General features: G+C 48.4%; 1 protein-coding gene across 33 annotated transcripts in view; it reads right to left on the bottom strand.

Annotated features, from left to right (window-relative positions):
- The window catches only part of CACNA1D (calcium voltage-gated channel subunit alpha1 D), a 260,786-nt gene that overhangs the window by 200,480 nt on the left and 44,051 nt on the right, over positions 1 to 16,255 (bottom strand). For 24 of the 33 annotated variants that reach the window (XM_072126701.1, XM_072126700.1, XM_072126704.1 and 21 more), the window contains exon 1: positions 15,252 to 15,549. The exons of 1 other annotated variant lie outside the window; for it this stretch is intronic. In XM_072126701.1, coding sequence (XP_071982802.1) covers positions 15,252 to 15,279 — 28 coding nt within the window. In that variant the 5' untranslated portion in view covers positions 15,280 to 15,549. Of the gene's footprint in view, positions 1 to 15,251; positions 15,557 to 16,255 lie in introns of those variants that run through there. 8 more of the 33 variants (XM_072126703.1, XM_072126698.1, XM_072126688.1 and 5 more) reach the window with 3 other exon arrangements.

Below are 16,255 nucleotides of genomic sequence, written 5' to 3' on the forward strand. Positions count from 1 at the left end.
CGGCGCCGGCCTGCACACGACAGAATTGGGGGGGGGGCGTCGGACAACCCCACGGATTTGGACAACGCGCAGGATTTAACATTTAGAATTGTTTGGCAAGACACACACTTACAAGCACCGGGAAGAAGAAGGTGAACTCCGGCGGACCTCGGCACAGAAGCGACGGATGCAGGAACTCGGGCGCACAAGCTTATTGAATCGCGGCAGACCCGAATCCTCGTCGGACAACGCACCGCAGGATCGCGACAGGACTGGGTAAGTAAATCTGCCCCGTTGTGTAAGGCTCTGGGGTAATGAAAGAGGCAAAACATGAAGCTTCAATGCCCCAATACTGATCCCAGCAGCAGTGGGTTATTTGGGCCAAATCATGCACCAAGTCAACAGTGTGACTGCTTGCAAAGGGGTAAAATTTGTTCCCTATATTACAGTATTTTTAAAGTTCCACCCTTCTTTATAATTGGCCATGTTCAGTACCCCCTATATCTTGCTAATTGATACACTGGACCACGGTGCCCTGTAATGCAACGTGGTGCCTGATCACCAACACCACCACGAGGTAGAAAAATCCTTTAGTGTGGATTGACCCAAACCTCTGCTGTTTTGTCAGTACCAAAGTTTTTTGCACTGTACAGAGCACCTAATCCTGCAGGGTCCACTGTATGCAGCAGATCTGCTAACTTCCCTTACCCTAGTGGTTTTTGGGTACTACTTGATAGGAGGAATATCCCCTTTCAGAAGGGCACGCCCCCGTTGTTGGGAGAGTCGTAAAAGATAGTCTAAAAACCTTCAAAATTGTGGCGAAAAGCATTTAAGACTGTTATTTTTTGCCGCATATACGAAATTTCGGGCGCAGGTGCAATAATGAATTCCCCCCACTGTGTTTTTTTAAAGTTTGTGTAGAATTATTTTCCTCCTGTTCATAGCTACACCCCTGCCCCATGGCATTATACAAAGTGCTCTCTATAAAAAGCTTAACCCTTTTTTCTGGCCACAAAATCCTCTAAATCATGACCAACACAAGAGAAGGAATTTATCATGAAGTCCCCTCCGGTGCAGCCGGACATATCAGCTCTCTGTGATATAACGAGCCGTGAACCAGAGTGACATCACATGACCAGGGAGCGGTTTTTATCCACAGTAGATATACAGTGCAGGAATGACAGCAAGCAGAGATCTGCAAAACTGTTAATTGATACAGAAAGAATATTGGAGAATTGTATAACATTTTATTAAACAAACAATATCAATTATTTGCTTTTAATGCATTAAGCAGAAATTGGGCTTAATATCCAGCAAGCAGAGAAACATTACAGAACAGGGACCCTGTTTTCTTTTGCTAAAGTTGCTAGTGTTGCTCTTGTGATGCACTGAATAATAGAAAAGGGGTGTTTAGCCCCTGTTCCTCTACACCAAATGACTGTGGGGATGAGTTGGAATGGAGTTAGAGGAGCATGCGCCCTGTGTGCCCTGAGGTCAGCAATTATTAGGGTCCACACAATGGGGCGTCAAGCAAGCGGACACTGATTTGTTACCCAGTGGATTGAAAATGCTGACTCTTTATGTTATTTGGCTATAATCCTGACCAAAATATATATATATTTTTTTTTTAGAAAGGCAAGGCATAACTTTTTTTTTTTTCTTAGCACAGAAGATGAGGCATGTAAAAAAAAAATTACAATATTTTTATCATGAAATGGCGGAATAAAATTAAGATCACAAATATACAAAATCACCCTTCCAAAAGTATGTGGTCGAAATATTCTTCAAAATGCAGAGTGACAGAGGAGACGTGAAGAGTGCATCAGGCCGGGCATACAACTGGTTAATAACCACTGTACCATTACCAGGCGGCGAGATGTAGAACATATGTATAACAGGACGCCTCATGGGCATAGCCAGGCCACATATTGATCTATACGCACAGATATTTATAAAAGTTAACCCCTCTCCTGGGCTCGGAGCAGACCTCCCACTAGAGAGATGACTGAGGACTATTATTAGGACTTACAAATGATCTCCATTAATAGTAAGAGCACTCCGGGGATGTACCAGCGCTGTATGCACAACACTACAGCCATTAATCACATAGGAAGTACAGAGACATACATCATGGAGGGAGGGTGCACAACGTGTCTACACATCACTGCGCTGCATTACACTGATATACAGATATACAGAGAGATAGAGAGATATACAGAGAGATAGAGAGATATACAGAGATATACGGAGAGATAGAGAGATATACAGAGAGATAGAGAGAGATACAGAGAGATAGAGAGATATACAGAGATATGCAGAGATATACAGAGAGATAGAGAGATATACAGAGATATGCAGAGATATACAGAGAGATAGAGAGATATACAGAGAGGCCGTATTCATCCCCAGTGATACATAATAACTCTACACCTCCAATTTATTTATAGGAGACACCTTTAACAGCCTTGTGTTATATATATATATATATATATATATATATATATATACACTTATATGTGTGACATCACTCTGTGTATTATCCCTGTACTCTAATATCACTCTGTGTATTATCCCTGTACTGTTACTAATCCACCAAATACCTGTATCTATTATTAATCCGCTACATTGCTACATTTTTAGGTAATGGAGAGAAGTAGAAGAATAAGATCCCCGCTGTCTTCCTGGTAACACCTGCAGACGGCAGCTCCTCTCCTTGTCCCATACTTGGTTGTGTTCCAGTGATAATAAAAAGCTGATGATCTAGCAATTGTTCTTCCTTATTACCAAAAAAAATTACTGCCAAATATAGACATGAGGTGTGGTGAGGCACAAGTGCTTGCTGTCTACCCATCACATCTGAATGAGTTGCCCAATTTAGTAAATCCTTGTACTGTATTTCCAAAATATATACCGTACTCCTATCTGTTATTCTTTCTGTTGTTCCTCCATAAATAGAAATGTATAAATAACTTGACCACTGGATGTTTCCATTTGCCTTATTAAAGGTGAGTATCAGAGTGGACAGTTGAGATTAAAAGGGGGGGGGGGGCACTTATACTAAACTTTAACAGGTCATGTGACCCACCGACAGCACGATTTGGGACTTCTTGTGGAGTCCCGTGTCCTGCTAGTTTCCAGTGGATGGAGGAGGCCGTGCAGTCTGCACACCCCCTCTGTGATAGATACTCCCATATCATCACATCATCATCATCCAACCTCTGATATAGGAGTGGTCATGGCGGTGAGGGTAAAATAATGGCTGCACAGCATCCTCTATCCACTAAAAAATACAGGAAGTCCCGAGTCCTGCTGCTGGCGGGTCACAGAAACTTAACAAGTGTGAGTAGTCTATAGGTGATCCTACTATGGCCTTGTTTACAGGGCCGGCACCAACAATGGGCATACCTGGGCAAGTGCCAGGGCCCAGGGCTGCTAAGGGGGCCCACATAAGGTTCTGCATATGGAATCCATGGGGGTGACGGAGGCATTATATATAAAATAACCATGTGGGGTTGTTTGGGATGATAAACTAGGGGATATTTTAGGGAACAGAAGTTTTAGTTTCTGAATTTTTAATGCCACCATGTGTGTTCACTGCAAAGGGGCCCACTGAGGCTCTGTCACCCAGGGGCCTACTGAAACCTGGAACCAATCCTGGAAATAACTAAGACATAGGTCAAAAGGGTATATGGTGCCTCTTCTGTAGGCCGCCCAGCAGCATACTTTGGGCAGCCAATACCTGGGGACTTTATTTCTTTTACCTTCTACCCTCACCTGACCCCTTATATTGGCTGCACAGGTGGGCCTGACTGCAGCAAGGTGCACCCAACCCTTCCTCCATACAATAGTGTCACAGAGGGGCTATGGCAGGACATTATCCCTTCGATTAAAAGTGGACCCTTATTTTAAAGTGATTTATGGTGTCTGTGCCAAGAGACATCACACCACCCCCAATAGTCGGGCACATGCCTCTTAGTCATTAACTGCCCTTGTAGAATATGGAATATGCAATAATTTCAAAACTCATATAAATATAGCATGAATGATTAGTTCAGTTTTGTGCAGCATGACTACATCCAACTTTGTCCTTGACCTATAGAGCTGTGTCTTTGCCACACACAGCAGGAGATAATGGGTTAAATAATGGCTTCCACCAGGCAGCTAGATGCCCTTCAAGACTGAAAACCTGCCAAACACGCCCGAGCGGTGCCCATAATATAACTTTCTTATAGATGAGTACGGATTCCGTAAACATGCAATTATTCTGTCAATGTCTCCCCTAAAAAGCTTTCAAAGTAATTCCCACTCTACAATTTCACGGCAGAAAAACGTGAAGTACTTAAAATACACAAGTGACGGCAGCGCTGGGGATTCTTGATCATTTTCATCTTAACATATAGATTCCTGGTCGGGAGCGGTCGCCTTGATTCTATAATGATACGACCGGTCAGGACAAGCAATTATAGCGCAAAAAATCAATAGGGAGCGTAAATCTCACAACCTCGGATCTGAGACGCTGAAGGACAAAGGATTACATCCACAGAATTGAGATTCATCTCTTAAAGGTACGATGCTGAAAATTAAGCAACCCAGACATGTTAAAAGAGGGTCCCCCAAGGACCTAAACTTCCCTAGACCATTGCAGTAACTTTAGTAGACCCATCAATTTCTGCTGCAACTTCTGGCGTCTGGACCCCCTGTGGCCCATTGGCGATTCCTACTGGTCCCATTCAACAGATGACTTGGTGTTTAAAGAGAAGCTAGCATTTATATTAACCCACCCCACAGGGTCGGCTCCAAGTTTCAGTAGGCCCCTGGGTGACAGACCCTCTGGGCCCTTTGCAGCGAACTTACATGCAGCATTAAAAATAGAGAAACTAAAACAGTCCCCCGTCCCCTAAAATTTTCCCTAGTTTATCATACCAAACAACTCCTCAAGGTCATTTTTTTTTACGGCTCCCTCATGGGTTATATTATTTACACCCCCCTCATGTGTTATGTTATATAACACATATATTATATAATATGTATCTGATCACATGAAATCACAGCAGCCTCCATGGAGGACGACGAGGAGTAGAAAGTCCATGGAGGCTGAATTGATTCCATGTGATCAGATACATACATGGGGTAGATGTTGCAAATGTAACAGGACCCTAGATGACATCACCTTGATCACATAACATGTGGAGAAGAGGCATGGGACATGGGGAGGAGTTGAGGGAGGGGACACCTGAGCAAGACACGCCCCATCTGATGCCAGATAATATAAGATAAAGTTGATTTATGGTGATGAAAGGGAAATTATTTTAAGCTACAAGAATTGTATAAGTTAGTTAATAAGGCTCTATGGGAACCTGTCACTAGCTGTATTTGTGAAAATGTGATGACCCTTTAAGGGTAGGTCACCACTGAAGAAAATCACAGACCTGTAAAGTGACTTCTACACAATGCATTGCAGTGCGCACAGCACAGCCCCTCCACTTTTGATCTACGTGAAGGCATCTGGTTAGATATTACAGCAGAGGGGAGGGGCTAGGGAGCAATATGAAAGCAAAGAACACAGCAGCGGGAAGACACTGCCCCAGTCAGGGGCGTAACTTGGGAAGACTTTTGAATGTGGCCCTTAAAAAATACATATTTGTACAATTACACACAGTATATACACACCATATATATGTACATACAGCTTATACATACATCATATACACTGACATACATCATATACATATCACATATACACGCACAAAGAGCATTTACACATCACAAATACACACACAATAAATACACGCATACATACAATACCATTTACAGAGATGCAGCATATACACACAAACAGTATATACCCAGCACACACTTACTACATATACACACCCCTTACCCCAGATAGTAGGGCCCCCTGACACTGCGGCCCCATAGCAGCTGCAATGGCTGCTACCCCTGTAATTATGCCCCTGCCCTCAGTGCTGCAAGTCCAGCTACAATCCTGCTGCTACTAACAATATATTGTATGATTATATAGATCTCCAGGGTTAATACCAACACTGGGGCGATTATCATACAGTGGCGCTTTGAGTGTCGGTGTGTATGATGAAATCTCGGCCCCCTGGCACCACCAAATATATTAGGAGGCTCTGGTTTCATTATGTACCTTACGGAAGGGCTGCGCTGGTGTACAATTCTATGTCTGGCCCTGCCTGGGATAGAATCCCTATTAACCAAGGACCATTAAGGGACTGTAGCGTTCCTGCCCTGAGCCGGCTCACTCTCCCGCTGGAGGCACCCCATAGGTGCAGCTAGTATAAAGGTGAAAATAATCACAATTCCTGGTGGTTCAGAAGACATTACGATTATTTCAGGGCTCGTACACCAGAAAATGACCATACAAGCCTTAATAAACCTCCCCCATTGTCTTCAGCTTTGTAACATCAAAACAAGTGGTAGACAAAGAGTTCAGGAACCACTTTATAGGGGTTGTCGGGTTTCATAGAAATCGCTTAGGTAGCTTTACATATCCCCATCAAAGGCATCAGTTTCCTAATCTGGGGGAAGGTGAAAAACCAGAGTGAGAGTGATACCAGAACTGATCCCATAGTTTTCAGTAATATGAAATAGAATAAGATTAATGGGATAGAAATGAATTGAGAAAATGTTGGATATTAGGTTTATTTTTTTGTACATTTCCTTTAACACTTTCATTATTGCCAGATCATGTTATTAACAATGTATAGATTATTACTGATACATAAATGTCATTTCATATGATCCATCAATGGATCATTAGGATTAGGATACGTAACCTCTTAGATCTTCTAGGACTATGATAATCAGGCTGTAGATACATATATATCTATATACATCTCGCATAGCCTGTATATATATCTACAGCCTCTCATCTAGAAAACATATACAAATAATGATATTACATCTCCCCCCTTCCCCCAGAACAGGGATGTAATAGGTTGTACATCTCTTAATCCTTCCATACAAACAAAAGCCGCAGCCGCCCCCGCACCTTGAACCTATATGACATTATGTCAGGAGACGTGGACGTTACAGGGAGAATCCGTCACCCGCCCCCCCATACAGACACATGACTACGGACATTACTAAACAGCAGATAGAAAGGACGACGTAGACAGAACATCAATGTCAACTATGTCCCTACAGGACGCTCTATAGAAATGTGGAGTCTATGCTGTGTGATGACAGGAATACTTGAAGCCATAATCCACTATACATAATCCATTAACCCTTCCATATAATCAGGGAACTGCTTTATTTGTGTGATGGGGAGGGGGATAGAAGTCCACAACCAGGAGCCGCCGCAATTAACGTGATGAGTTGGGGAGATAATACCCGATATGACGGAGCGGATACACACGGGGGGTTAATTCCTTTGTAGAGAAAGACGATGACATTTCTCCGTGGATGGATCAGAGAGACTCAGTGCTGTAATGTGTCCCTGCACCATGGGCTGCCTAGAAATACAATCTCCCTGCCTAAATATTTCGGTAGTTTCCAATTGATAGACGCTAAAAAAGCGAAGAAATCTTATGTGCATTATATTACACTATTTATACACAGGATAGATAAGTGTCAGAACCCTGGACTCCTAAGACCAGGGACACATATATACAGGGGTGAATTTGGTATTTTGTTGTGTCTACAGCTCCCTGCCCCACCATAGCTTTAGGAGTATATAAGGGATCCCCGATTCACAGGATAGGGATATAACAAGAAGAAGTAGTAAGGACTACTGGGACCCCCACACCAATCAGGAAAACGGGACCCCTATCTCTACACAGAACAGTAAGAACAGGACCACCACTCTCTTGATTGCCAGGGTTCCTGTTCCCGTGATAGTGTGGGGTCCCAGCATTCAGACCCCAACGATCATCCAGTTATCCCCTATTGTGTGGATAGAGGATAACTGAAACACTGGGGGAAACCCTAAGGCCTCTTTCACATGAGCGGCATATGCTAACCGCACTGTATCGTTTTTATACGGGTAGCATACGGCAACATTCATTTCAATGGACAATACGGCCACCCATATACATGGCCGTACTGTCCACCTCACTGTACCATACCATAAGCGAGATGTAAATAAAATATAGAGCATGCCCTATTTTTTCCGGTATTTCCGATGCGCCATAGAAGTTGCATGCAGTTGCGCACCATATGCTGCCATATATACGTGCAGTATCCAGGGAGACCAGAACCAGTAGTCAGTTGGCAGTATTTTCTACGGATACGGTACAGATATTAGCGTCCAGGGGCTAGGTATTAGCGTCCAAGGGCTATCATTGTGGGATCCCCTCATTTACTTGGGTCACTTTATGGGTACATCCACCCCTAAATATACCCTGTGTATATGTTGAGGTATTGCTCACGTAGGATAACCACTTTATACACTTTTATGAGACTGCTAAAGGGGTTGTCCAGGATCTGAGGGTTTTTTGGGCCCCAGGTAGTGAAGAAAATAACTCCTGTAGTCCTGGCAGCCAAGTAGATGTCTTTTTAAAATAGCAATGAGCATGGCATGTCCTCGGCTGTCTTGGACTGCAGGAAGAAGCCTTGAGTCCTATTTGGTAAATTCAGTGCTGGGAGCCCACAGAAAGGGCTTCGAGTGCCACCTCTGGCACCCATGCCATAGGTTCGCCACCACTGGCCTATACTCACCTCTCTCCATGGTGGCAGCACCCATCACTGCCACCGCCAACAGTATATGACCTCTACATGGATGCATGCTGTCAACATGAAGTGACCACATGGCCTCTGAGTACAGAGAGGTGTGCATATGGTGTTTGGTATCGTTACACCCTATGGGGCACATATACAAAAAAAACCATGATCCCAAACAACCCCCTTTAAAGTAGGACAATGGCAGCCCCTAACTTCTCCACTCACACCAGAGGATTCCTGAATTTCTATGTCAGACCCCAGGTAATAATACATAAGATAGCACTGCCTCACTGTTTTTGCCTCTCATCAGTGCAGGGGCAGCATATCTTGTTCTGTACTGATGAGGGGAAAGAACCCCAAAACAGTAATCTGTATTAAGTGTCTCCTGTTTGGCTGATACTTAGTAAGAAACTAAGAAACTACTTATGGAGGATACATCAGAGATTGGTGAAAGGAGAAGATGTTAAGAATAGGATTTCCTAATATTACACGGGGAGAAGGAAGTGTCCAAACATCAGTGTATATAATAAGTTAAGATATAATGATTTATCAATAATGAGGGTCATTGATTGGCATTGGCCTTACGTCTAGGGTCACATCAGATCAATAAAATCTGGAGAATGGATTGGACACGTTACAACACATGCAGTCCCTAGGGAATATTCACATTCAGCACATTTCTGGAACTGTCTGAGAAATCCAAATGAAGATCACAAACATCCATGCACAATCTGTCGAAACTACAACCCCATTAAATGTAAGGGAATGGGATCTGGAACGGGTTTATATAAGAAAGTGCACTGAAGAGTAAAACATTGGGGCACATTTACTAAGGGTCCGCAGCCACGAATCCGTCGGGTTTTTCCCGAATATTTCCGCTTTGCGCTGTAGTTCACTGGATTGTGGCGCACACGATCGATTTTTGGCGCAATCGCGACAGAAATCAGGGTGCCTTGGTCACCGGACAACCAAAAGGATTCGGAAAAACCGCGGAATTTAAAAAGCCATTTGTGTCGCAAGATCAAGCACTCACATACACCAGAAAAAAGCAGGTGAACTCCGGCGGACCTCGGCGCAGCAGCGGGACCTGGTGAATATCGGCGCACGGACCTTAGTGAATCCCGGCAGAACCCGAATCAGCGCCGGAGAAACCGCCGCTGGATTGCGACTGGACCGGGTAAGTAAATGTGCCCCATTGTGTAGTTATATATACTGTATATTATTGCCTGCTATTATTATGATGATTATGATATCTATGACCAGCGCAGGCGTGATGGCCCCAGATCTGAAGCTTCCTCTGAAGTATTGTATGTACACCATCACAGGGAATGGGATACGGCAGGCAGCGAGCGCCATGTACATTCACAAGACGGGTGTACATCCACTCCATGGTTATAGTGGGGGCTACAGGTGTGAGGTCCTGGGATGAGAGCATGGAGTTAGGGACACTGGAGGACTGAAGATGTAGGATCAATGGGTTCATCTATTAAATAATGAGGACTTATGGCTATTGGTCTAAGGGTGTACGTATAAATTGGGCTCTGAGAGAAGGAACAGGGTTTAAAATTGTCCAATTTTTGATTACTTGTGGACCACAGGTTTGAGATGCATCAAGGGATGAAGTATAAGGACATGCTGAGGTTTTAGATTTAGAAGAGTGTGTGTAGGGGAACAAGCTTAAGTTCTAGATGTTAAGGTGTGTTCATGAGGTCAGGCTAATGTACAAGGTCAGGTTAGGATCTAGATTTTGAGGCAAGTATATTGGTTCAGACAGGGATGAGTTTTAGGTCAGGAGAAGTGCTCTGGATCGGAGTAAAATGTGATGAATTGGTGGGTAGACAAGTAGAGTAGAGAGAAGACAAGAAAGCACTACAGGTAATCTGGTCCGCAGGTGGGTGCATGTTCTTGGATTGTGACAGAAATTCTGACTTTAGATCATGTGAGATAAGAAGGAACTACAGGGCACTACAACCGGGACTCTGGCCTACAGCCAAGCATAGGGTCGGGTTCATATGGAAATGAGTTGTTTCCAGATCAGTTAGGGTAAGATAAGAAAGTACTAAAACAGGGTTACTAGTGAGGTATGTGGTAAGGCTTTGCAGGTGTGGGAATGAGGTGGGTACCAGTATGGCTGGGTGATACGTGGTTTCAAGGTTTGTGATCTGGGTAAAACAGAAATAAAAGGGGACTGTGATCTTGAAGGTGCAGATATGGTGTTCTGCCAGGAGAGTTATTACGGGCATAAGGTCAGGTCTGGAGTCTGACAGTACAGGGACAGGTCTGGGGTCTGGCAGTACAGGTGTAGGGTCAGGTCTGGGGTCTGGATATACAGGTGCAGGGCCAGGTCTGGGGTCTAGCAGTACAGGTGCAGGGTCAGGTCTGGGGTCTGGATATACAGGTGTAGGGTCTGGTCTGGGGTCTGGATATACAGGTGTAGGGTCAGGTCTGGGGTCTGGCAGTACAGGTGCAGGGTCAAGTCTGGGGTCTGGTAGTACAGGTGCAGGGTCAGGTCTGGGGTCAGGCAGTACAGGTGTAAGGTCAGGACTGGAGTCTGACAGTACAGGGACAGGTGTTGGGTCTGGCAGTACAGGTGTAGGGTCAGGTCTGGGGTCTGGCAGTACAGGTGTAGGGTCAGGTCTGGGGTCTGGATATACAGGTGTAGGGTCAGGTCTGGGGTCTGGATATACAGGTGTAGGGTCAGGTCTTGGGTCTGGCAGTACAGGTGTAGGGTCAGGTCTGGGGTCTGGATATACAGGTGTAGGGTCAGGTCTGGGGTCTGGCAGTACAGGTGCAGGGTCAAGTCTGGGGTCTGGTAGTACAGGTGCAGGGTCAGGTTTGGGGTCAGGCAGTACAGGTGTAAGGTCAGGACTGGAGTCTGACAGTACAGGGACAGGTGTTGGGTCTGGCAGTACAGGTGTAGGGTCAGGTCTGGGGTCTGGATATACAGGTGTAGGGTCAGGTCTGGGGTCTGGCAGTACAGGTGTAGGGTCAGGGCTGGGGTCTGGCAGTACAGGTGTAGGGTCAGGTCTGGTGTTTGGCAGTACAGGTGTAAGGTCAGGACTGGAGTCTGACAGTACAGGGACAGGTGTTGGGTCTGGCAGTACAGGTGTAGGGTCAGGTCTGGGGTCTGGATATACAGGTGTAGGGTCAGGTCTGGGGTCTGGCAGTACAGGTGTAGGGTCAGGGCTGGGGTCTGGCAGTACAGGTGTAGGGTCAGGTCTGGTGTTTGGCAGTACAGGTGTAAGGTCAGGACTGGAGTCTGACAGTACAGGGACAGGTGTTGGGTCTGGCAGTACAGGTGCAGGGTCAGGTCTAGGGTCTAGCAGTACAGGTGCAGGGTCAGGTCTGGGGTCTGGATATACAGGTGTAGGGTCAGGTCTGGGGTCTGGATATACAGGTGTAGGGTCAGGTCTGGGGTCTGGCAGTACAGGTGCAGGGTCAGGTCTGGGGTCAGGCAGTACAGGTGTAAGGTCAGGACTGGAGTCTGACAGTACAGGGACAGGTGTTGGGTCTGGCAGTACAGGTGTAGGGTCAGGTCTGGGGTCTGGATATACAGGTGTAGGGTCAGGTCTGGGGTCTGGCAGTACAGGTGTAGGGTCAGGGCTGGGGTCTGGCAGTACAGGTGTAGGGTCAGGTCTGGTGTTTGGCAGTACAGGTGTGGGGTCAGGTCTGGGGTCTGGCAGTACAGGTGTGGGGTCAGGTCTGGGGTCTGGCAGTACAGGTGTAGGGTCAGGTCCGGGGTCTGGCAGTACAGGTGCAGGGTCAGGTCTGGGGTCTGGCAGTACAGGTGCAGGGTCAGGTCTGGGGTCTGGATATACAGGTGTAGGGTCAGGTCTGGGGTCTGGCAGTACAGGTGCAGGGTCAGGTCTGGGGTCTGGATATACAGGTGTAGGGTCAGGTCTGGGGTCTGGCAGTACAGGTGCAGGGTCAGGTCTGGTAGTACAGGTGCAGGGTCAGGTCTGGGGTTTGGCAGTACAGGTGTAGAGTCAGGTCTGGGTCTGGATATACAGGTGAAGGGTCAGGTCTGGGAGTACAGGTGCAGGGTCAGGTCTGGGAGTACAGGTGCAGGGTCAGGTCTGGGGTCTGGCAGTATAGGTGCAGGGTCAGGTCTGGGGTCCGGCAGTACAGGTGTGGTGTCAGGTCTGGGGTCTGGCAGTATAGGTGCAGGGTCAGGTCTGGGTTCTGGATATACAGGTGTAGGGTCAGGTCTGGGGTCTGGCAGTACAGGTGCAGGGTCAAGTCTGGGGTCTGGTAGTACAGGTGCAGGGTCAGGTTTGGGGTCAGGCAGTACAGGTGTAAGGTCAGGACTGGAGTCTGACAGTACAGGGACAGGTGTTGGGTCTGGCAGTACAGGTGTAGGGTCAGGTCTGGGGTCTGGCAGTACAGGTGTAGGGTCAGGTCTGGGGTCTGGATATACAGGTGTAGGGTCAGGTCTTGGGTCTGGCAGTACAGGTGTAGGGTCAGGTCTGGGGTCTGGATATACAGGTGTAGGGTCTGGTCTGGGGTCTGGCAGTACAGGTGCAGGGTCAAGTCTGGGGTCTGGTAGTACAGATGCAGGGTCAGGTCTGGAGTCTGGATATACAGGTGTAGGGTCAGGTCTGGGGTCTGGCAGTACAGGTGCAGGGTCAGGTCTGGAGTCTGGATATACAGGTGTAGGGTCAGGTCTGGGGTCTGGCAGTACAGGTGCAGGGTCAGGTCTGGTAGTACAGGTGCAGGGTCAGGTCTGGGGTCTGGCAGTACAGGTGTAGAGTCAGGTCTGGGTCTGGATATACAGGTGAAGGGTCAGGTCTGGGAGTACAGGTGCAGGGTCAGGTCTGGGAGTACAGGTGCAGGGTCAGGTCTGGGGTCTGGCAGTATAGGTGCAGGGTCAGGTCTGGGTTCTGGATATACAGGTGTAGGGTCAGGTCTAGGGTCCGGCAGTACAGGTGTGGTGTCAGGTCTGGGGTCTGGCAGTACAAGTGTAGGGTCAGGTCTGGGGTCTGGCAGTACAGGTGTGGGGTCAGGTTTGAGGTCTGGCAGTACAGGTGTAGAGTCAGGTCTGGGTCTGGATATACAGGTGCAGGGTCAGGTCTGGGTTCTGGATATACAGGTGTAGGGTCAGGTCTGGGGTCTGGCAGTACAGGTGAAGGGTCAGGTCTGGGGTCTGGCAGTACAGTTGAAGGGTCAGGTCTGGGGTCAGGCAGAGGTATAGGGTCAGACAGAGGTCTGGGGTCTGGCAGTATAGGTGAAGGGTCAGGTCTGGGGTCTGGCAGTACAGGTATAGGGTCAGGTCTGGGGTCTGGCAGTACAGGTGCAGGGTCAGGTCTGGGGTCTGGCAGTACAGGTGCAGGGTCAGGTCTGGCAGTACAGGGGAAGGATCAGGTCTGGGGTCTGGCAGTACAGGTGTAGGGTCAGGTCTGGGGTCTGGCAGTACAGGTGCAGGGTCAGGTCTGGGGTCTGGCAGTACAGGTGTAGGGTCAGGTCTGGGGTCTGGCAGTACAGGTGCAGGGTCAGGTCTGGGGTCTGGCAGTACAGGTGAAGGGTCAGGTCTGGGGTCTGGCAGTACAGGTGCAGGGTCAGGACTGGGATCTGGCAGTACAGGTGCAGGGTCAGGACTGGGGTCTGGCAGTACAGGTGCAGGGTCAGGTCTGGCAGTACAGGTGTAGGATCAGGTCTGGGGTCTGGCAGTACAGGTGTAGGGACAGGCCCTGAGTTTGGCAGTACAGGTGAGGGGTCAGGTTTGAGGTCTGGCAGTACAGGTGTAGAGTCAGATCTGGGGTCTAGATATACCGGTGAAGGGTCAGACATGGGGTCTGGCAGTACATGTGTAGGGTCAGGTCTGAGGACTGGCAGTACATGTGCGGGGTCAGGTCTGAGGTCTGGCAGTACAGGTGTAGGATCAGGTCTAGGGTCTGGCAGTACAGGTGTAGGATCAGGTCTAGGGTCTGGCAGTACAGGTGTGGGGTCAGTTCTGGGGTCTGGCAGTACAGGTGCAGGGTCAGGTCTGGGGTCTGGATATACAGGTGTAGGGTCAGGTCTTGGGTCTGCTAGTACAGGTGCAGGGTCAAGTCTGGGGTCTGGCAGTACAGGTGCAGGGTCAGGTCTGGGGTCTGGCAGTACGGGTGTAGGGTCAGGTCTGGGGTCTGGCAGTACAAGTGCAGGGTCAGGTCTGGCAGTACAGGTGCAGGGTCAGGTCTGAGGTCTGGCAGTACAGGTGTAGGGTCAGGACTGGGATCTGGCAGTACAGGTGAAGGGTCAGGTCTGGCAGCATAGGTGTAGGGTCAGGACTGGGGGCTGTCAGTACAGGTGCAGGGTCAGGCAGAGGTGAAGGGTCAGGCAGAGGTCTGGAGTCTGGATACCCTGCAGGACACTACAGATGTTGGGCTATGGTGTAGTGTGTAGGGTCAGGTCTGGGCTCTGGCAGTACAGATGTGGGGTCAGGTATGGCAGTACAGGTGTAGGGTCAGACAGAGGTGTGGGGTCAGGCAGAGGTGTGGGGTCAGGTCTGGGGTCTGGATACGCTACAGGACACTACAGATATTGTGCTATGGTGTAGGGACAGGTGACCCGGGGGTGTCACACAGCGCTGTACACAATCGTCCTACCTCCAGTGAGCTCCCCCGGCTCGTCCATCCTCGCCCCCTCCAGAGAAAGCCGAGATCCCGCAGCGAGCCGCGCACACTCTCCGCTCCGGCCCCCTCCTAGCCGCCCCCCATGTCACTGCTGAGGCACCGGGCGATCCCTGGCAGCTCCGGCCGGCATCTCCTCACATCCGGGCGACCGTGGTTCTCATGGCAACCGCTCCGGTCTCCTGTCACTGCTGACTGGTGGAGAATGGGTTAACGTGCCCTGTGGAGAAAGGGGGCGGGGCTGGGATTAACTCCCTGCGCTCCTCAATCACGTGACCAGCAGAATAACCTTCGCTGGGGGTGTGAGGGCGGGGCGGACTTCCATCAGGGCGACGATTGGCCGACGGCGGCGTGCTCTCCGCTTCTGATTGGCTGACAGAGGAAAGATGCTGAACATATCGGCGCTGGAGGATGGAGAGCGGTCACCTGGTCCTTCAGTCCCTGCAGCTCAGGAGGGACAGAGCGGAGCAACAACAGGGGGAGGAGGAGGAGGAGGGTATATCACATCTATATACCTTGCTATACATCTATATACACTGCCATACTACATCATCACATCTATATACCCTGCCAGGGGCGTAACTAGGAGAGGCTGGGCCCCATAGCAGATTTCTGCATGGGGCCCCCCTTCCCCTTAAAATATATATATATGGCAGGCACACGTCGGGCGCGCTGGAGAGGAGGAGAGGTGAGCGCGGCTCACCCCTCCCCTCTCCATAGAGAATAGAGCCGCATGGCCGTTCTTACGGCCATAGATTGAGCACGCTCTATCTCTTTTGCTCGAAACAGTGAGTACCGTGCCGAGCCCTGGCGTATAGAAGCTTATGGGGGAAGTATATCCGGCAGCAAATCTGCGGCCAGATATACGTCCCCCATATGTTCTTGGGAAGGTACCCCTATACAGACATGTTTATACAATTACACACATTTATACACTGATATATACACACCTTTATATACACACATAAAGTTCTACACTC

This window comes from Engystomops pustulosus, chromosome 10, assembly GCF_040894005.1.
Source record: "Engystomops pustulosus chromosome 10, aEngPut4.maternal, whole genome shotgun sequence".
In the NCBI taxonomy this organism is placed as follows: domain Eukaryota; kingdom Metazoa; phylum Chordata; class Amphibia; order Anura; family Leptodactylidae; genus Engystomops; species Engystomops pustulosus.